The 21,836-nt window shown below is 49.3% G+C and overlaps 1 protein-coding gene across 6 annotated transcripts; it reads left to right on the top strand.

Annotated features, from left to right (window-relative positions):
• The first annotated feature begins 260 nt into the window (after positions 1 to 260).
• Positions 261 to 21,566, top strand: LOC109251174 (zinc finger protein 658-like). 6 transcript variants are annotated; one of them, XM_053893980.1, is made up of 8 exons: positions 261 to 324; positions 4,309 to 4,401; positions 5,602 to 6,525; positions 9,874 to 9,916; positions 13,560 to 13,696; positions 17,219 to 17,345; positions 17,595 to 17,690; positions 20,041 to 21,566. In XM_053893980.1, the coding sequence occupies exons 5-8, from the start codon at positions 13,586 to 13,588 to the stop codon at positions 21,003 to 21,005; spliced, it is 1,299 nt and encodes a 432-aa protein (XP_053749955.1). In that variant the 5' UTR covers positions 261 to 324; positions 4,309 to 4,401; positions 5,602 to 6,525; positions 9,874 to 9,916; positions 13,560 to 13,585; the 3' UTR covers positions 21,006 to 21,566. The 6 variants fall into 6 exon arrangements, with proteins under 6 accessions (XP_053749955.1, XP_019278092.2, XP_019278089.2 ...); XM_019422547.2 differs by lacking the exon at positions 13,560 to 13,696; XM_053893978.1 differs by lacking the exons at positions 261 to 324; positions 4,309 to 4,401; positions 5,602 to 6,525 and adding an exon at positions 8,731 to 8,802.
• Positions 21,567 to 21,836: the final 270 nt, after the last annotated feature.

The raw sequence follows: 21,836 nt of genomic DNA, 5'->3' as shown, positions 1-21,836 counted from the left end.
TGCTTTGCTTTACAGCCCAGCCTCGTCGGAGCCCACCGTCCGTCCACAGAGGGCTTAGCGCGGTGGACCCGTGACGGCCTTGGCCCCGGTGAGCTGGGGGCCAGCTCTTTCTCGAATGGTCACCCTTCTTTCCCGATACTGGATTTGTTTCTGTCCCTTGACCCGGAGCTTTTCTGCCCGTCCAGGTCCCTGAACTCCGCCTGGGTGGCCGGGCCTCCCGTGGGTGAGGAGGGACTGCTGAGGAAGCCCCCCCCCCACCCCCCCCCACCCCCGCCTTCTGTCCAACCCTCTGTCACTCCTTCGGACCCCACATCACAGCCAACGGTAGGCTCTGAGCTATGAGGGCAAGGAAGGAGGGAAGTGAAATGATTGGTGTTTCAGGGATTTATGGTGTCGGTGTTCCTATGACCAATGTTTATTGAGTGTCTGGGTCAGGCAACTGGTGAAGCACCCGGTTCCATTCTTGGCTAGAGACCTAGGGCGGTGTCGGTCCCCTGAACAGATAAGGGCCACCAAGGTGTGGGTGCTCTGATAATTACTCCTATCTATGGATGAATGGACACCAAGGAGGGAGGTCAGTTCCTGCTGGGGGAGGCACAACCAAAGATCAGATTTGAAATAAGGTCTCCATAGGTGAAAAGGGGCAAAAGGGTTGGGGTTAGGGAACAGCCTGTGCAAAAGCATGAAACCCGTGGGTACTGCTGGATTTGGCACCATGGAAGAGCCTGGAAGGGGTGTGTGTGGTGGGACTGGAGGTGGTTCCAGGAGCATATCAACCCAGCGGCTAGGCTAGGGGGTAGGGACTGGGTCCTGTTAGTGCCTGAAGTGTTTTAGGCAAGGCAGTAAGCGTGGTTACATTGGTCTTTGGTGTTACTATACCGGCAGTGAGTGGAGTCGATGGAGACCGAGCTAAGGTAGTGAGAAAAGTAAGTAGGGGAATGTATCTCGGGTTTGTGAAGCCGCCAGCACGGGCAGGGGTGGGTGAAGGTGGGGCTGTGTGAGTGCCTCTGTCTGAATGCTGATCAAGCAGGGAGGAGATGATCAAGCAGGGAGTCTCCAGTTCAGTGTAGACTCTTCTTTCCCCGCACTCAATTAGGAGAGAGAGCCACAGTGAGGGTACCACAGTGATGCAGAGATGAGGGAGAATTTGTCTGTCTTTGAGGCTTTTTTGATCAAGGTAGGACAGACAAACTGGGGCAGGGAGGGGGGAAATGAAACCTGGTCCTGTAATGGTAAGTCTTAATGTTTTTTTCCATTATAACTTGAATCTGGGTCTTCTTGAAGGAGGTTTTTTTCTATTACAACCCATAACTGTTTCTTACTGTGTTCAATTAGTAACATTAGGAAAGATCTCAAATGTATATAGCAAAGTAACAAAAGGAAACTTTTGTAGTTATCATTTAGATTGAGCAAATGTTAAAAGTTTATTTGCTTCAGATCTTCTAAAGAACAAAAACCTTATACGTACCACTGGATCCCTTTTCATATCACCCTTCATTCCATTTCCCTTCCTCTCAGGGTGACAACTCCCGAGATTACTTTATTCTTACATGTTCTTTACTTCCTAGATAGGAATGTGGTCATAAACAATATATTATTTTTTTGTTGGTTACCTTTGCCTGTATTTCTTCTGCTTTGCCTTTTTCTTATTTATTTTTAGTAATTGTTTTCATCTATTCTAGATACAAAACCATTTATAGCTTATGCACATTGTGAGAATCTTAAGTAGTTTGATTGGGCCTGGTGTTTTCTTGATGGGTATAATTCTGAGTACTAATCTATTTTATTTAATGTTTAGTGGGGTTCTGTTTCTGATTTCTGTTGCTTTGTCAATTTTAGTACTTTGTATTTTTCTAGGAAATTGTCCAGTTTAATTTCAGATTTATGGCATTAAATTGTCTATAGTGATCTCATAATTTAAAAACATCTCTACGACATCTGAAATGGTTTCTTTTTTCCCTGTTTAAACATTGCATTTTTTTGCCTTCTCTTATTTTCTCCATCAGTCATACCTGAACTTAGTGTGTTTTATTAGCTTTAAATACCAACCAATTATGCTATTAGTTTTAATAAATCTTTTCCAAGAGCTGATTTTAGTTTTTTCTTTGTAATTTTTTATTTGGGTACAACTTCAGACTTCAGAGAAAACTCACAAGGGTAGAATAGTACAGAGAATTCCAGAACACCTTTCATCTGAATTTCTCAAATATGAACATTTTGCCACATTTGTATGGAGGGAGGTCGAGGGATTTGCGAGCCGATTAAAGAAAAAGATGTCACCGTATGACCGGAAGTACACGCAAGCTTTACTGAAGCATGCACGTTGGGGAGAGGTCCCTCGCGGCATGAGACCATCCAGAATTTGGGGCCCAGGGCCCACTTCCCAGGAGGGAGGTGGAAAGGATACCCCTGGGTGTCTCTGGGTCAGAGGCACGTGGGGGCTTGGTAGCCACACGGTGTATTTTATCTGTGCCTACCAGATGCTAGCGTATAGCTTCATGGGGCAGGGAAAGCAGGCAGGTTCCAAACGACTAAAAATCTGTTCGTATTTGGGCTATCTTTGAAACGAATGCATGTGTTAACATCTGAGTTTGGTGCTGCTGGTCTTTTGAGCCAATGGTCTCAGCCTGCCAGGGGCCACTCTGCAGAGGCCATCGCTGGGTCATTTATACACAACTTGCGCGCTCTCTCTCTCTCTCTCTCTCCTCTCTCTCTTCCTCTTCCCTCTCTCTTCCTCTCCCTTTGACACATACGTGTGTGTGTGTGCAAATACTTGGTGTGCCTTTCCCAAAGACAAGGCACTTCTGTCACACTGCCGCAGGAAAATGATCAAAACCAGGAAATTAGCGTTAAGACAATACTGTTGTCTAACCCACGTCTCGTACTCAGCTATCACCTGTTGTCTCCGTAAGACCCTTTCTAGCTAAAGGAGATCTCGGATCATGCATCTGTTCTCCCATTTTCCTTTGTCGTCTTTTCTCTGGAACAGTACCCCAATCATTCGTTGTCTTTGCTAGCATTGACGTTTTTGAGGAGTACAGGCCAGTTACTTTGTGGAACGTTTATCAATGTAGGTCTGACTAATGTTTCACCATGATTAGATTCAGGTAATACATTTGTGGCAGGCTTTTTCTTTTTTCCGCCTGTTCTATTATTTCTTTCGTTTTTCCTTTTTAAAATCTCTGTTCCTACTTGCTTCTTTTGTGTTGCTTGGGTTTACTCTTTGCTGTGTTAGCCTCCTGCGATGAATGTTGTTAATTTTCAGATTTTGTCTCATCTGTATCTTAGGGCTGTGATTTGTTTTAAGTCTGTGTTTGTAACTGTGCACCAGGTTTGATATGTAACATTTTTTGCAGCCATTGTTCTAAATAATTTTGCATTCTTCTTATTTTCTAGTTGTGTTGCTTTTGTGTTTAGAGAGCAGCATCTATGCAATACTGTTTTAAGTAACTGTTGAAGTTTATTTTTAGCTTTTTCGGGTCAATTTTTAGCTCCCAGGTGTGCTTAAGAAGAATGTATGTTCTCTAATCAAGTACTTTCTTGTGTCTGATCCAGTAGGTCAGGCTTTTAAATTTTTTCTTAATGTTTGATTTTGAGAGAGAGAGAGAAAAAAAGATGAGTGGGCGAGGGGCAGAGAGAGAGGGAGACACAGAATCCGAAGCAGGCTCCAGGCTCTGAGCTGTCAGCACAGAGCCTGACATGGGGCTCAAACTCACGGAGCGTGAGATCATGACCTGAGCCGAAGTCGGATGCTCTACCGACTGAGCCACTCAGGAGCCCCAGATGTTTATTTTTGAGAGAGAGAGAGAGAGAGAGAGAGAGAGAGAGAGAGAGCGCGCACATGTGCAAATGGGAGAGGGGCAAAGAGAGAAGGAGACACAGAATCCACAGCAGGCTCCGGGCTCTGAGCTGTCAGCACAGAGCCCGACGCGGGGCTCCAATCCCACAAATCGTGAGATATGACCTGAGCTGAAGTCGGACGCTTAACCGACTGAGCCACCCAGGCGCCCCAATAGGTCAGGCTTTTAAATTGTTATTCAGATGTAGCACACTCTTGGGGCGCCTGGGTGGCTCAGTAGGTTAAGGGTCTGACTTGATTTCGCCTCAGGTCACGAGCTCATAGTTTGGCTCAGGTCATGATCTCATAGTTTGTGGGTTCGAATCCCGCATTGGGCTCTGTGCTGACAGGATTCTGTCTCCTCTCTCTGCCCCTCCCCTGCTCACTCTCTATTTCTCTCTCAAAATAAATAAATAGGTTTTTTTTTTTAAATGTTGTATACTCTATTTTTTGTATCCCGAATCCTCTAGGATCTGTTCATGGCGATGTGGAGTTGTGTGTTTCCCCTCATGGCGTGGGTGTTCCGTGTGTTTGAGCTGCACACTCATCACGCTCGTGTGTTGGTACGCACAGACCTAAGATCGAGTGGGCCTCAGCTCCTTGCTTTGTCTCTGCAGTGGGTTGTTGTTTCTGGCTTTTTGTACGTCTCGAAGTTTGATTGTTTAAATGAACACCGGGCCGTGTGTGTGGGAGTAGAGCCCCTCTTGCCGTGCGAGGGGCTGGGAGGCAGGAGGTCGGTGCGGTGAGACTGGTCAGGCATTGCCGGCCGCTGGCATTTGCTGTTGCTGTGGTTACGGTCAGGCCCCCGCTGGCTTCGAGGGTCTCTGCTCTGTGCTTAGGGCGGGCCGGTTCCTGTCCCCTGCTCTGGGACCCGCCTACCCCCTTCGACCTTCTCCTCCCGCTCATGCCCCCGCTGGCTCCTCAGTGCTGCCCAGCCTGGTGGTGGAGGGCCCTGGTCCCCGAGTCTGCCCCTCCCGCTGTGGTAGGAGGCTCTGAGTCTGAGTCGAGGACATAGGCCTGTCCCCTTCCCCTGGGACGGGGTGTTCTTCCCCTTCTCCCTGCCGGGTGCCATGGGTCTTAGCTGTGCTCTGGGAGCAGTGGGTTGTGCTGCCCTTCCCTCAGCTGCACAAGGCCTTGTTCCTCCACGGGGAAATTTCTAGGAGGATGGGGCTTCCCCGGCTTTCCCTGCCATGGCAGCCACTCCCCTCCTCCAGACCTCACCACCCAGGGGGTCTCTCTGTGGTCTCCCAGCCGTCTTCTTTCTCCTGAGCGCCCAGTGGAGAGCCACGGACCAGATTACCACAAATTCAGTGATTGAAAGCTAGGCTGGCTCAGTCGGAAGAACGCGCAACTCTTGATCTTGGGGTTGTGAGTTCGAGCACCATGTTGGGTGTAGACATCACTTAAATAAAACTTTAAAATAAAATAAAGTAACACCCGCTGTCACCTCACAGCTCTGCAGGCCACAGTCCAGGGCCTCCCAAGGCCAGAGTCAATGTGGTGGATGGTGGGCCTCTTCCCCTAGCGGCTGGAGGTAGAGTCTGTTCTGGGCTCATTGGCGGAAGTCAGTATCTGGTGGTGTTAGGCCCGAGGTCCCCGATTCCTCGCTTGCTGCCAGCAGAGGTTTTGCTCAGCTTTCGCACGGGATGGCGAAGGATCCTTCTTGTGTTTCGCTCTCTCTGGCTTCCCCTGTGCCCCCATCAGAGGAAAATGTGCTGCTAATGTTTTCACATGAGTCTCACCGTGCCGTCTATTGTTTACAGGTGTTCTTAGTGTCTATTGCAAAGGCTTAGAGACAGGCCGTGACCAGGCAGCTCAGTCCTGCTGTGGATTCCAGCTCCTTCTAACCCCCAGACGGCCTCCAGGCGGGAGCTGAGCCTCCGGCCACGGTAAGTTCTCAGCAGGAGAGCAGAGCTTTGCCCGTTGGAGTTGACCCCAGTCCTCAAGCCCCAGGCACCCCACCGATAGAATAATTCTTGGAAAGAAGGTGACCCGACAGCAGCAATCTGCTTTGGAAGCGGGGCTCCCTCTCTGAGCTCCCTCTCGTAGCTTAGGGATAAAGTTGGAGGTCACAGAACGGGGTGGCTTCCAGAAAGTGTCCCTAAAACAGCTGAGGATGAGCTTGCTGACCGTGAATTTGGGTGATGCCATCGCATTAGGGGATCTGTCTAGGATTTGGTCGAGGGGAAGGTTTGCTAGGAGGAGAGGGGGTCCCCCGCTTTAAGGTTAGGGAAGCACAAACGAGGGAAGGGATCCCCGCAACACTCAGGCGACCCCCGTGCGGATTTCTCTACACTCGGTGCCTTCACTGTCCTTCTCTACTGCCCCCCGGCCCCCCACTGCCCCTCACTCCACTGCTTGTGAGATGCAGACCGTCCTCCTGTAGTCGAGGCACAAAAGTTGCTTTCTTAACCTAAGAGTATTTCATTTTTCCTTCTCATGTTAAAGACGAAAGAAAATGGGCGTGAGAGAGGTGTTCAGAGCCACCCAGCTTACTAGAGGCCGAGCCAGCACTAGCGCCCGGGGCTCCCGTCCACCAGGGCCCGCCAGGCGGGGGCTTCCTCCTGGGCGCCTCAGTTCATCGCTAAAACCCGCCCCTTCCCACCTTCCACCCCTTCAGACCCTCTCACGGATCTCCTCTCCTCCAGGGGAAGGACTCTGGTAGGAGGTCATGGAGAGAAAACCCAGTAAGATGATATATGTATATTTTTATGAGATACTTAAACAGTGAGCATATGTTTATTGTCTAAAATAAATTAGAAAATGCCACTATTGTAAAAACAAACGAACACATCCTACCATGTAAAGGTCACCATTGTTAACATTTTGTGTGTTTTGTCCAGAATTTTTTCTTCTTTTTTTTTTTTTTTTTTTTTTTTTTTTTTTACAAAAACCCATTCCACGTGCTGAAATTGATGTAGACAAACAGGCAACAGAGCAAAGTGTCCCAGTGTCCCCTTTGACCACTGTTTTGGACCCACTCTATTGGGTCTGCCTTCCTGCACTTGTTCCCTGGGGTTCCTACAAGGTACCACAAACTGAGCTGCCTAAACAACAGACACGTGATCTCTCTTGACTCTCTTGACGTTGGAAGTGAAGGCGCGGGTGTGGCCCGTTCCTTCTGAGGCCCTGATTGGGGGGCCCGGTCCCGGCCTCTTCCCCGCCTTCTGGGGCTTGGCCGGCAATCTGTGCCCATTCTTGGTTTCCGCTGCATCACTCCGAGCTCTGCCATCATCCTCCCTGACGTTCTCCCTGTGTGAGTCCCTGGGCCCCAATTTCCCCCTTTTGTAAGGACACTAGTCCTTCCTCCTGGACTGGGGCCCGTCCTCATGGCCACACCGTCACCTGATCATTGACAAGGGCTCTGTTTCTAAAGGTCACATTCTGAGATATTGACGGCTAGGATCCCCAGCAGATCTTTCTGGGGCACAGAGTTCAGCCCAGAACACTCCGCTGCCAGGATGACATCTCTGGTAACCCAGAGGGGTCCTGTTACTTGAGGCTGTAATAAGGAACAGTCTCTCCTGGCTTGCTGGCGGGCTAGTGAACATCTCACTGCCGCATCCGGGTTCTCTCTCTCCCTGTGGATCTGCAGCTCTCCACTTCCCCCCACCCCCCATGGAGGGCCTGTGATCTCTTCTGTCTCTGCCCCTCCTTAACCCTTCCTTCTCATTGGACCACTTCTTTCTCCACCAGGGGCAGGGGTGGAGAAGGGGGAATGGAGGCGAAGTGACACAAACATTTCCTTGCTTGGCGCTTCCGGTAGCTCTCCCCCTGCCCAGCCATCTGTCCTTTATCACGCGGGAGGCCGCGTGATGGCTTTGTAGGGGTGCAGAGCCTGTGACACGAGCAGGGGCTCTCTGGCAGACCTCTGTGCCCGCCCCTGGCTCAGTGCTCTTGCTTCCCAGGGCTGGCTCTCTGTGTCCCGCAGGCAGCCTGCTTTCTCCCCATGTTGTTCAGGCTCCCCTAGCTTCCTGCCCCCCACGTGGCCCCGGGGAACGCTGCATCCTTGTTGTAACACAGGCTGGCCGTGCAGGTGTCTCCCATTCCTGCCCCCACCCCCCACCCCCCACCTGGCCACCACGGTGGCCTCTGCCGGCTTCTCACTTCCAAGAGCTCCCTCCTGCCGTTGGGCTCCCGCATCTGCAAAGCTTCCCCCAGAACGCTTGCGCCCCCCTCTGTTGAACCACCACGCGCCCAGGTGTTTCTGTAGCTGGGCACGCGTCCAGCCTGGGGGGCCAGGTTACTCCCCCCACTTTTGCCGGCTCAACCGTCCCTCTGGTCTTGGGAGGGGGGTAAAACACCATGTATCTACGTCTTCAGTAGTGCCCCTCCCTGCTCCTTCGCTCTTCCTTATCCGAAGGAAGGTGTCCGTTAGGTTGGGTCTGCCAGCTCCTCCGGAGAATTTGGGGTGTCTGGGAATTGAGCTAAAACTTCGGGTACCCGGGGAAAATACCACCCATCTCTGCCTGTTACCCATCTGTGAGTCATGTGTTTGTGAATTTCATAGCTTCCTTTTTATTTATTTATTTTTTCCCCACTTACTGGTGTTGCCAGAAGCTAGTTCTTACAGATACTCTGTAACAGTTTAAGTTGATTCATGGCATGGCATGCTTTGATTGTGTCATAACTGATTAACCAATCTGTTATTTTTAAGCACTTAGGTAGTCTCCAATTTAAAAACCAAAACCAAAACTCCCTCGGAATTCTTTATGGAGTTTCTGTAATTCTAGTTTGAGCGTCTCTGCAGACTTCTTGGACCCAACTCCAGTGTGTCTGTCCTGAGTAGGAACGTTCCTAAGACCAACCTCGTGTCTGTTCAGGAGAGAGATAGGTGTGGGGTCCCGTTGATGATTCCAGCCACGGTAAACTTGCTCCTGAACCTTCGTGTTCCTGTCCCCTGGCCAAATGAGGAAAGGAGGAGGAGGGCTCAGGAGAAGCCATCAGATCTTGTCCCGTGTTTGGTAAGTGGCAGAGCCAGACCGGGACTGCTTCCCGGGCCGAGGCCAGCACAGCCGAGCCAGGGCGGTTCTTCCTGACAGCGAACGTGGACAGGCTGCAGGTGGAACAAAGCACAGGGGACCCGGCAGGTCCGGGATGGGATTGAGGGCCCCGCCAAGTAGCCCTCAGCTTGTCTCAGCTGAACTCCATTCATTGGACTCTGCCCTCCAGATCCCATTGTTAGATTTTCCTGTGAGTTGACCCCAGCGTCTGCCAGGGGCAGGAGAGGTGACAGAGGTCCGGGTTCGAAGCTTCATAGGCTACAGATACTTAAAAAATAACTTCGGTATACAAAGTACCAGTTTGTCCTAGATTAGGAAATTCATCTAAGTACAAAAAAAAAAATGTTCAGTGGTCATTATCTACCTACCTAGGGCTAACTGCTGCTACCTTTTTGCCTTGCATCATCTCAGAGATCTATGTGAGTGTGTGTGTGTGTGTGTGTGTGTGCGCGCGTGCGTGTGTGTCCGTATGCATGGGATCAAATAGTCTTCGGCCACCTTTTTCAATTATCCGTATGCTATCCAATAAAACAGTTTTTTCCATGATTTTGTTTTCATTAGCTACATAACATTTATTTCCCTTTGGAGTAGTGTTTTATTTAACGGGTCCTGTGTAGATGGATATTTCGTTATTTTCTGGGTTTTTTTTTTCAGAGTTTTAACGAACTATAATAAACACCTTGGCGACTAACTCTTCGCCTGAACTCATGATTGTTTCTTCAGAATAAATTTCTATTCAATTTCTGAGTAATGAGGGGAGGGGTTAGTAAATTGCACATTGACTATGGAGACACAGACATGAGCGCATTAAGTAGAAAAGGAGAATCCAGGTTGAACCCTCGCCAGGTTGGGTCCCCATCACTCTGCAAGGCATGGGCATTATGTGATGTCCTCGGTGGGGGGAGGGGGGAAGGGAGCCTGTCCTCCCCCAGGCCTGGTGGGGGGTGGCAGCAGTTGATCCAGAGGCCCGGGGCAAGCTTGACCTCTCACGTCCTCTCCCCTGCCCTCCCCTCCCCATCTCTGCTTACACAGGTGTCTGCTTTCCCCCGCCCAGCAGGGAAGGACCATGTCCCAGGTGAGTGTGGCATTTCTTTCTACCGCACTGTGCTTTCCCGGGGACTTGGGGGTGCTTCTAAGAATGCAGCCAATAAAATACTGCAGGCAGGACCCAGGATCACTGAGGACGCACGGGGAGGGCGGGGCGGATGCGCTGCTGAGGCCACCACAGTTCTGAGCTGCCCGGTGTCTGCCATTTCTGGCACTTAAAAAAAAAGACATAGTTTTTTAATGTTTATTTTTGAGAGAGAAACAGAGTGTGAGCGGGGAAGGGGCAGAGAGAGAGGGAGACACAGAACCCGAAGCAGGCTCCGGGCTGTCAGCACAGAGCCCGATGCAGGGCTCAAACCCACGAACCGTGAGATCCTGACCTGAACCGAAGTCAGATGCTTAACTGACTGAGACACCCAGGCGCCCCTCTGGCACTTTTACTTACTTCTTTTATTAAAATTTTTTTAAATATTTGTTTAAGAGAGAGAGAGAGAGAGAAAGCCATCGGGGAGGGCAGAGAGAGGGAGAGACAGACAAGCCAAGCAGGCTCTGTACTGTCAGCACTTAGCCCCACGGGGCTCGAACCTACGAACCATGAGCTCATGAGCTGAGCCGAAATCAAGAGTTGGACACAACCGACTGAGCCACACAGGCGCCCCAGACGTTTCCGGCACTTTAAAAAGATTCCCTCCAACATAGGATTTGTGTTGTCTGCTTGGGACAAGCACGTCCACGTCCTAGGAGAACTAAAGGTGTTTCCAGTATTAAGAAGGTTCCAGGGTCGGCCTTGGGGTGTGAGGTGTCACAGGCAGGGTCCTGTCTAGTGATGACAGTGAAGTGGACACAACAGCGAGTCTGGACTCTCCGTTGGGTGTAAGCAGTGGGTCTTACGGCCGTGCAGAATCTGTAATGCTGGTTGTTTCAGGGATCAAAATACTCCGTTCTGCGTAAACTGCCTTGTTCTGTCACACTGACCCAGATGAAACCCTGCATTGTCCAGAAGAACAGACGAGTAGCGTGTTCTTCAAATTATCTTCTGTAATAGTTTTTTGACACAGATGGAGAGCAAACAGCCCCGTTTCAGACTTTGGTGGGGGCGGGGAGGGAAGATGATCAGCGTGCTCTTGGCCTTTTGTCCTGGAGTCTGAGCGTCTTTTCGCCACTCGGACCTCACGCATCTGCCCTTGCCCTGGGCCATCGTTCTCTTTGGACGTCAGTGACGTCATTTGCTGCCAGCCTGTCTGCATTCTCAAATTGGACCTACACGGCCCCTCTCTCTACTGTGAGCATGAACGTGAAGTGTGCTGGCCAGAATCCTTCAAGTGACAAGAGCCAGAAACCCAGCTAGAGCTAGTTTAGGGCCAACCCCAAATCTAGGCCACACCTGGCCTGGTACTCAGGGACAGTCACACCTAAGAATGCAGGCGTCTCCCAGAGTCTCTCTTGCCCCTTGTCTGTGACTTCCTTCTCTCATACCGACTGCATCCGTGTGGCCAGAAATAGGCATGGCCCACACCTCTCTTGCGAGGTCTACTGTAGAAAGGGACCAGGTTCTGTATCGTAGAGCCAGTTTGCACAGTCTTTGGGAGAGATGCAGATTTGGGCCAGCTTAGTTCGTGGTTAGGACTGAGAGGCTGTGTCGGTGGTGGGGCGCTCCCAGGAGCTTGGGGTGCCAGAGGGAGAGAGCTAGCCCCAGAGGAAGATGGGCCTCGTGGACAAACATTACAGCTCTCCACTCCAGGAAGAAAAACAGATTCACAGGGTCTTGGTTTCTGGCTTGGGGACCTGTCTTGATGAGCGTGTCTGTGCCTAAAAAGCTTGAACCATCTGGATGTTGGGTACCAGAAACATCTGGGAATGGGACCAGTATGAGAGGTCCGAAACAAGATGGCAGCTCCGTGGCCTCAGAGGAGAGACGTGGGCCGTGACGCGAAGCTGTGGGACCCATATTCAGGGCCGGGGTTTCCTCTGTGCTTCTTAGGGAAATTTGTTTTTTTGTAGGAAACCAGTTTTCACCGGGAACTTCTTAGGGTCATCCACAACAAAGATAGTGACAAAGGTCTAAGCTCCACCTGTTGAATGCTTAACATGTCGCCATTTCATGAATACCTGTGAGATCGGTATCATTAACCCCTCTCCCATTTTACAGACGAACACACACAGGCTGGAGGTATTAAGCAAGCTGCCTGGGATCTTGCATCTATTAGGTGATGGAGTTGGGATGTGAATGCAGACAGACCTAGAACTGGGCCCTCAGTGATGGAGCCACACTGTAGTTTTCTCTGGCCAAAACCCAGCCCCGGCAGAGAAATTCAGTTGTACCCTCTACGGTACGGACTTGTACTGTCCAATGTGGTAGCCACCAGCCACGAGGGGATACTGAACCCTGGTGGCTAGTGTGGCTGGAGACCTGAGTTTCTCATTCACACTTAAATTGTAAAAGGGAATCAGAGGAAAATACTTTCCCATTAAACGCAACTTTATGGGGGCACCTGGGTAGCTTGGTCGGTTAAGCATCGGACTCTTGATTTGGTCTCGGGTCATGATCTCACGAGTTGTGAGTTTAAGCCCCGCATCTGGCTCTGTGCTGACTGTGGAGCCTGCTTGGGATTCTCTGTCTCCCTCTCTCTCTGCCCCTCCACCCCCCTCAAAATAAATATCAAAATATTAAACACAACTATGTTTTTACAGGACTGTATTTCCTGAGAGCGAAATTGAAAACACAGTGTCTGAGTTGAGATGTACTCTAAGTGGAAAATACCCACCAGGTTTTGAACACATGGTATGAAAAAGAAGAACGAAAAGTATATCAGCAATTTTAAAATAATTATATATTGAAATGATAATACTTCAGATATATTTGGCTAAAAGATCTTATCTAAATTGTTTCCTTTTTTACTTAAATGTGACTACTAGAAAATTTTATCTAAGACACTTTATTGAGGTGTGATTGACCTGCACAACTGTGTGCTCACAACTCGAGAGGAGTTTCGATAAGTGCACACCCGTGAAACCACCACCACCGACTTAATCCATCACCTCCCAAAGTTTCCTCCAGCCCCCTTTTTAAATATCTGGATTTTTTTTTTCTTTTGTGGCGGGAGCATTTAACGTAAGATATGCCCTCTTAGCAAATTTCTAAGGGTGCAGCGCAACGTGGCTCATTGTGACACTATGCTGTGCAGTGCATCTTCAGAACTTACTCCGCTTCCGTAACGAACACTGAACCTCTGACTAGCGCCTCCCCCTTTCCCTGCCCCTCCCAGTCCTTGGTAACCACCGGTTCTAGGAGTTGACCACTTGAGAACCCTCATAAAAGTGGGGTCACACGGTACTTGTCCTCCCACGTCTGGCATATTTCACTCGGCATATGTGAGGTTCACCTGCTTGTCGCAAATGAAGGGACTTCCTTCTCTCTCCTGGCTGAGTAATGTCCCGTGCTGTGTGTCCACCGCACGATCCGTTCGCCCACGGCTGGACACTTCGGTTGTTTCCATCTCTTGGCTACTGTGGATAATGCTGCGAGGAGCACGAGAATGCACATATCGCGTTGAGACCCGCATTCAGTAAGATCACGTCGTCTTCGAACAGAGATACGTTTATTTCTTCCTTCCTGATTCCAATGTGTTTTATTTCTTTTTCTCGCCGGATTGCTCTGGCCGGACTTCCAGTACTGTGTTGAATAGGAGAGGCAAGAATGGGCATCCTTGCCTTGTTCCAGATCAAGGAAAGCTTTAGAGGGAAAGCTTTCACCACTGAGTATGATGTTAGCTGTGGGCTTTTCATAAATGGCCTTTATTGTGTTGAGGTAAGTTCCTTCCATTCTTGGTTTGTTGTGAGCTTTTAATCTTTAAAGGGCACTGAAGTTTGTCCAATTTTTTGTGTGTGTGTGTGCGGCTGTTGAGCGGATTATGTCATTTTTATCCTTTATTCCGTTAACGTGGTGTCTCGTATGGCTTATCATGTGTTGAACCATCCTTGCATCCCAGGGCTAAGTCTTGCTTGGTCGTGGTGTCTGATGCTTCTCATGTGCTGTCGGGTTTGATGTGCTAAGACTACCTTGAGGATTTCTGCACCTGTGTTTACCAGGGATCCTGGCCTGTAGTTTCCTTTCTGTGTGGTGTCTTTACTTTTGGTATCATGGCGATGCTGGTCTTGTAGAATGAATTTGGAAGTATTCCCTCTTTTTCTGTTTTTTTTGGGGGGGGGTATTTAAGAAGGATTGGTAGTAATCTTTAAATTTTCGGTAGAATTTGTCCATCAAGGTCCTGGGCTTTTCTTTATTTGGAGCTTTTTGGTGACTTCTTCATTCTCTTTGTTAGTGCTGTGCTCAGGCTTTCTATCAATTCAGTATCGGTAGGTTGTTTTTTTTATATTTTATTGTATTTAAAAAATTTTTTTTTCTTTAACATTTATTTGTTATTGAGAGACACAGAGCGTGGGCAGGGGCGGGGTAGAGAGAGAGGGAGACACAGAATCTGAAGTAGGCTCCAAGCTCTGAGCTGTCAGCACAGAACTCCACATGGGGCTCAAACTCAAAAACTGCAAGATCATGACCTGAGCTGAAGTCGGTCACTTAACCAACTGAGCCACCCAGGCGCCCCATATTTTTTAATTTTTTAAAAATGTCTTATTTATTCTTGAGAGAGAGAGAGGCAGACACAATCCCAAGCAGGCTCCAGGCTCTGGGCTGTCGGCACAGGGCCCAACACAGGGCTTGAACTCACAAGCTGTGAGATCATGACCTGAGCCAAAGTCCGACGCCCAACCGACTGAGCCACCCAGGCGCCCCAGGTTTGGTTTTTTTTTTTTTTTTTTTTTTTTTTTTTTAGAATTGTGTTCATTTCTTCTAGGTTGTCCAACGAGTTGGCATTGAACTATAATAGCTATTATCCTTTTTATTTCTGTGGCATCCGCTATAATGTCTCCTCTTTCATTTCTGATTTTATTTATTCTAGTCTTTTTTTTTCTTAGTCTAGCTAAGGGTTTTTCAATTTTATTTCAAAAAACCAGCTCTTAGTTTCATTTTTTCTATTGTTTTTCTATTCTGTTTCATTTATTTCTAATTTTTATTTCCCTCTGCCAACTTGGGGTTTAGCTTTTCTTTTTCTAGAGGTGCAAAGTTAGGTTGTTTGAGATCTTTCCTTTTTGAATGTAGATGTTCGTTTCTATAAACGTCCTTCTTAGTGCTGCTGTTGTGGTATCCTGTAAATTTCAATCTGTTGTGTTTTCATCTGTCTTAATATATTTTATAGTTTCCCTTTTGATTTCTGTGACCCAGTAGTGTTTAAGAATGTGTTAATTTCCAATATTTAAAAATTTTCCCCTTTTCTGTTGATTTCTAGTTTCATTTCATTGTGATTGGAAAAGATACTTAGAATGATTTCAGTCTTCTTAATGTTAAGACTTGTTTTGTTAGCTAGCCTATGATCCACCCTGGAGAACGTTGTGTGTGCTCTTGACAAGAATGAGTATTCTGTTGCTTGTGGGTAGAATGTTCTGTAAATATCTTCAAGGCCTATTTGATCTGTAGTGTTGTTCACTTCTGAAGTTTTTGTTTTTGCTGATTTTCTGTCTGGATGACTATTGAGAGTGGGTATATAAGTCTCTTACTGTTATTTCATTGCTGTTTCTCCCTTCTGATTGGTCAATGTGTGCTTTATATATTTAGGTCCTTTTGATGTTGGGTGCATATGTATTTAAAACTGTTATATCTTGTTGAAGGGACCATTCTGAAGTTATAGAAGGACTTTGTCTCTCATGACAGTATGTGATTTAAAGGCTGTTTTTTCTAAGTATTGCCAGACCAGCTCTCTTCTGATTACCATTGTATGGCATGGGATATCTTTACCTTGTTGCTTTCACCCACTGTATGTCCTGAAATCTAAAGTGAATGTCTTGTAGACAGAAGTTGGTTGGTTGATTCCCTTTTTGTTAGGGAAGTTGAGTTCATTTACGTCTAAAGTAATTATTACTAGGTAAAGACTTATATTGCCACTTGGTTAGTGGTTTTCTCTTTGGTAGTTTTGTTCCTTTCTCTTACTCTTCTTTATTGTGGTTTGAGGATTTCTTATAGTGATAGGTTTTGATTCTTTCCTCTTTATTTTTGTGCATTATAGATTTTTTTTGTTGCTACCATGAGGCTTACATTGAATATTTTTACAGTTCTAGAAGTCTCTCCTAACCTGATAACTTCAGTCGTATGTGGAAACTCTAGACTTTCTCACACACTCATACTTTGATATTTATGTCAGATTTTATTTCCTTTTATATTGCTTTTCCATTAATAAATCTGTGATTATAGTTGTACTTTTGCCTTTTAACTTCCATACTTCTGTTAAAAATGATTTACACAGTATTACAGTATTCAGTGTAAATTAATTTGTTGTTTTGGTCCTCAATTCATCCAGAGAGAAGATGAAGGAGAAGGGGAAGGAGAGCCAAGCCCTGTTCTGTATTTGTGGAATCCTTTGTCCTTTCCTCTTGGTGCTTCCTTAATTTTGACCATGTCTTTGCTTATAATTGTGCCCTAATTTTATTTATTCATTCTCTCCTGGTGATTTCCCACCTTTTTCTACGTCGGTCATCTTTTGTCCCTCCCCTCCCTAAAATACCATCATAGGCATCCCCATTGTCTATAGGAAAAAAAAAAACCTTTGCCCTGTGATTTGTGCACGTGTGCTCTCTCTCTCACACACACACACACACAGACGCACGCACACACATCCATGCAGTATCTTCTGTATTGTCGCTCCCAAGTATTTGCAGTGTCTACCAGATTTTTCTGTGACTCCTTGCCCTCGCTGATGCCGTGCCTCTTGGACACACGGTTTATCTTTCAAGATTATGCTCCAGGGCAGCCTCCTGTGAGGCTTCACTTGACGTCAGGACCTTGAACATGACTGGTGTCTTTGCGTCTGCTCCTCCTGTAATGTACTTCCATTGCAGCCTGAGGTGTGATCGCACCACACGGAAGTCTTCTGTCCATCTCGCTCCACCCGGGCTCCAGGTGCCTGTAGAACAGGAGTAATATTGTGTTCTGCTTCCCACCCCTCCCACCACCCCCCGCAGCCCCAGGCGGAATACCGTCAACATACCATATAGTCTGTAGATGCTTGCACGCCGAATGAATGCAGATCCAGGAGTGAGATCTTTTCTTATGATCTTTTCTTTTCTGTCCCTGGAAATGTAGCACAGAGTTAGGGGCATGCCAAGCTCCCTAAATAACTTACTGTGGGGCAGTCCGAAGGCCCTAAGAGCCCTCGCCTCTGAGCCTTTGCCGCAGAACTCTGCCAGGTATTTCAGGTTCATCGGGCACGTGTCATTCCAGGGCTCATTGTCATTCCAAGACGTGGCTGTGGGGTTCACCCGTAAGGAATGGCAGCATCTGGACCCCGCACAGAGGACGCTGTACCGGGATGTGATGCTCGAGAATTACAGCCACCTGGTCTCAGTAGGTGAGGAAGGCTTCCTGCATTTCCCGATTAATGTCTTTTCTCAGTTATGTAAAACCTCTGAAATGTTTGGCCTTGGGTGTCAGCTGTCTAAAAGCCTTGCTGTCATCCCACTTGGCGTTATTCGTGAATTTACCTCCTGTGTGAAATAATCCATTCTCTGGCCGACACGTAAAAGTGCGTTGTGCCCCCTGCTTCCTTGGATGGCCCAGGCGGCTCAGCATAAGTCCTGTGACTTGTTCTCACAAACAGGCTGTCAGGTCACCAAACCGGCTGTGATCTCCAGGTTGGAGCGAGGCCAAGAACCGTGGATGGAGGAGGAAGAACTCGTCAGATGCAGCTTTCCAGGTGAGAGGGGGGCAACGGACACACACTGGGCTGCAGAGCAACATCTCCTGTGTTTGTTTCAGGCAATTGTTCTCAAAAGCCTTGGATCTTTGCAAGTAGCTGTGGATATTTGGTCCAAGGCCTTGAGATGCCCACATGACTCCTGCTACCTCCACACATCCCACCGCCCGACAGGATTCCTCCTCTTTCCCTGGCCTTTAGAGAGAGGCATATTCTGCTTTCATTCCATCCTGCTGTCCCCATCTGAGACCTTGCTTGCTCAGTTTTTGTCTAGAATCTTCAGTCTTAACACTTACCCCATGGTTATGAAACAGGCTTTCTCATGTTTTCAGGGATTTGTAGATTCCCGCTATTAAAATTTTTTATTTTTTATTTTTGAGAGATACAGAGAGACAGAGCACGAATGGGGGAGGGGCAGGGAGAGAGAGGGATTCATAGAATCCGAAGCAGGCTCCAGGCTCAGAGCTGTCAGCACAGAGCCCCATGCAGGGCTCAAACTCACGAACTACGAGATCGTGACCTGAGTTGAAGGTGGATGCTTAACTGACTGAGCCGCCCAGGCGCCCCTCCCATTTTAAAATAACTTATTTTGTGCCACTCATTTTTGTCTTTTCTTTTACTGTGAAATGCCTCAAACTTTCTTGCTCCCTTTTATATGACTTTAGATTCCTCTTCTTTCCTAACTACGAAATATGGCCCCATTTTGCTTAATGGGATATGAATGGCACTCCCCCCACATGCACCCTAGTATAATCCCACGGTGGATACTGACTCCCTCTTTCTTTCAGGACAGGGGCCTTTTATCAAGCTTTTGTTCAGGGCACACCAGAAATCAGCTGGGGAGCTTTAGAAATACCACCTGCCTGGGTCTCAGCCCAGAAAATCCTGATGGGGAAGATTAGTAGGCATTGATTCTGTCCCTTAGGAATTCAGCACTGGGGCTCAAGAATTTCCACATTTCTAAACCAAGAAGCTCTGTGGTTGCACTGGGTGTGGGTTTCATGGAGGTAAAACCACGGATAGTTGATGATTTAAAATGTAAGGGCACCGGGGTGGCTCAGTGGGTTAACTGTCCAACTTTGACTCAGGTCATGATCTCATGGCTCAGGAGTTCAAGCCCCGCATCGGACTCTGTACTGACAGGTTGGAGCCTGGAACCTGCTTCAGATTCTGTGTCTCCCTCTCTCTCTGCCCCTCCCCCCACTTGCACGATCTCTCTCTCTCAAAAATAAACATAAAAAAAATAATAAAATGTAGGGAAGGGGCCCCTGGGTGGCTCAAAGAATGGAACTCTTGATACTAGCTCAGTTCTTAATCTCAGGGCCATAAGTTCAAGCCCCACGTTGGGCTCCCCTCTGGGCGTGAAGCCTACTTAAAAAGAAAAAAGAAAAAAGAAAAAAACCAAAATGAAGACAAAACCAAATGAGGATCTAAGCACAGGATGCAGAACCCAACATTTAAGAATCTCAGAGGAGGGGCCGCAGTGATGTGGATACCAACATGCCCGAGGAATGGTGCTGTGGGCTTTATTAGTTAGGAGGCTGGTCTGTGGCCAAGTCCATCAGACATCTGGGAAGGATCTCATTTTTTCCTTTCAAAAGCCAATGGATGAGGGTATGTTTATAGATTTATAGCTGTGGTGATTGAATCTGGGCACTTAGGTCCGAAATTTATTCTTCCTCCTGTTTCTGATATAATTTTATTTTTTTGCTGGGGGGGCCTGGGTGGCTTAGTCTGTTAAGCATCCAACTTCGGCTCAGGTCCTGATCTTGCAGCTTGTGGGTTCAAGCCCCGCAGCAGGCTCTCTCCTGTCCGCATCGAGCCTGGTTTTGATCTGTTTTCCTCTCTTTTTGCCTCTCCCACAGTTCTCTCTCTCAGAATAAAATTCAGAGTAAATAACAGTAGGGACACCTGGGTGGCTTAGTCGGTTAAGTGTCCGACTTCGGCTCAGGTCATGATCGCACGGTTCACAGGTTCGAGCCCCAGGTCAGTCTCTGTGCTGGCTGCTCAGAGCCCGGAGCCTGCTTCAAATTCTGTCTTCCTCTCTCCCCACCCCTGCCTGCTTGTACTCGGGCTCTCAAAAATAAACACTAATAAGATTATTTTTAAAATTTTATTTGGGGGGGGGCGGTGTAGGCAGAGAGAGAGAACACGCAAATCCCAAGCAGAAAAGTGCAGAGCCCGACGCGGAGCTTGAACTCACCAACCCATGAGATCACAACCTGAGTGGAAACCAAGAACCAGATGCTTTACCCACTGGTCCACCCAGCTGCTCCCTGATATCATTTCGTTCTGTGGCACGATTCTGGACACACGAACCCATTCAGGTCATGGTATTTTTTGCCCCTAGAAGCAATTTTGCAAGTCGACGGCCACGCAGGCAGACCACGGGAGCACCGAGCCAAACTTCTGCAGAGCGGCGCCTTCCTGGACGGCCAGGAACCGACCGAGAGAGGGCCCCGGGCATCCGTCCGCCAGAAGGCAGACCTTGACCCCTCACGACGGCAGGGATGCACCTGTGACTCGTGTGGCGCGAGTCTGCCGCGTCACGGAGACGGTAGTCCCACCGCCTACCTGGCCCGGAGGCGCTTCGAGTGCGACGGGCAGGGGAACGTGTTCCTCTACTCCAGGCCCGACGGCCCGGCTCCGGGCGCGCGGCCGCGGCAGTGTGAGCGGTGCGGGTGGCCGGGAGGCCGGGCCCGCCGCGGGGAGCCCTTCCCCTGCGAGGCGGCCGAGCGCGCCGATCCGCGGCTGCACGCGGGCCCCGCGGCCCCCGAGGCCGGCCTCTCCAGCCGCCCGGGCTGCCAAGAGCCGCCCGGCGGCCCCGCGCCGCCCCCGGGGTCCGGCCCATCGCCGCCCGCCGCCCTTCTGGCCGGGGGGAAGCCCTACAGGTGCTCCGAGTGCGACAAGACCTTCTCGCACAAGTCCCGCCTCGTCGAGCACCACCGCTCGCACACGGGCGAGAAGCCGTACGGCTGCGGCCAGTGCGGCAAGGCCTTCTCCCGCAAGTCGTGCCTCCTCATCCACCACCGCATCCACACGGGCGAGAAGCCGTTCGGCTGCGGCGAGTGCGGCAAGGCCTTCTTCCAGAAGTCGCACCTCATCCTGCACCGGCGGACCCACACGGGCGAGAGGCCCTACGAGTGCGGCGAGTGCGGGAAGGCCTTCTCGCAGAACTCCTGCCTCGTCATCCACAGGAGGACCCACATGGGCAAGAGGCCGTACGAGTGCCCCGAGTGCGGCAAGACCTTCTCCCAGAAGGCCAACCTCATCCGCCACCGCAGGATCCACACCCGGGAGAAACTGCACGGCTGACGGGCACAGCCGCCGTGGGCCTCCCTCCCGCGTCCCCGCACGTCTGGGAACGCAAGGACAGACCTCCGCGTGTCCCCCGCGCGCACCACCCTTCAGCGGGAAATCCGGTGCCCCCGCGGGAAGAGAGCGCGACCGAGGGGAAGCCCCTCCCTCGACCGTAGCCAGGGGAGGGGGAGGACACTCTAGAGCCACCTGTTTTTACAAGAGCTGCCCCGCGACAGAGGGGGGGATCGCTGTGAATTCACTCTGGTCGTTGAGCTTTCGAGTCTGTAAATAAATGTAATCATTTAAGACAACAGCTGTGAGCAACATGGGAGCAGTCCCTGGGACGGGGGCGTTTAGGGGTTATGTTCCCAACGATGCTGCATAGGAGGAATTTTATTTATTTGTCAACCGCAGTGGTAATCCAACAGAATTGTGAGCCTGGAGGCACAGCCACCAGACTGTAGAGAATGACCTCTCTGGAGCCCCCGCACTAAATCCTACCCTTTGGTCGCTGTAGGGTATGTTATACCCAGAACAGTACGAACTTATTATTAAACCAGGAGTCCGTGCACCGTACCACTTACCATTTGTCCCTTTGTTTGCTGGCAACGGTTATAGAGCCCCCAACCCCCGCCACCCTCAGATCTGGAAACTGGCGCTTTTGTGACCTCTCCTGCTAGCTCTCAACCAGTTCCTAAGTACGTTTCATGTTAAATGTGTCAAGTTAGGACTCCCTTTTCTGGCAACATGACAGACCATGTAAGGTGAAAGCCCTTCCACTGTGAACGCCAGAAATGATGACCAATGATAGATTACGTGCTTTTACATGCATAATTCAGCTGGCGA

Source organism: Panthera pardus, unplaced genomic scaffold (assembly GCF_024362965.1).
Source record: "Panthera pardus isolate Hobbes unplaced genomic scaffold, ASM2436296v1 HiC_scaffold_4, whole genome shotgun sequence".
NCBI lineage: Eukaryota > Metazoa > Chordata > Mammalia > Carnivora > Felidae > Panthera > Panthera pardus.
This window is presented reverse-complemented; position numbering and strand designations above follow the sequence as displayed.

Coding starts and splice junctions, on each gene's coding strand:
- LOC109251174 (XM_019422542.2), top strand. CDS start 17,096: ATGCCAAGCTCCCTAAATAACTTACTGTGGGGCAGTCCGAAGGCCCTA. Junction 17,346..17,594: donor CAGCCACCTGGTCTCAGTAG/GTGAGGAAGGCT, acceptor TCTCACAAACAG/GCTGTCAGGTCACCAAACCG. Junction 17,691..20,040: donor CGTCAGATGCAGCTTTCCAG/GTGAGAGGGGGG, acceptor TTTTGCCCCTAG/AAGCAATTTTGCAAGTCGAC.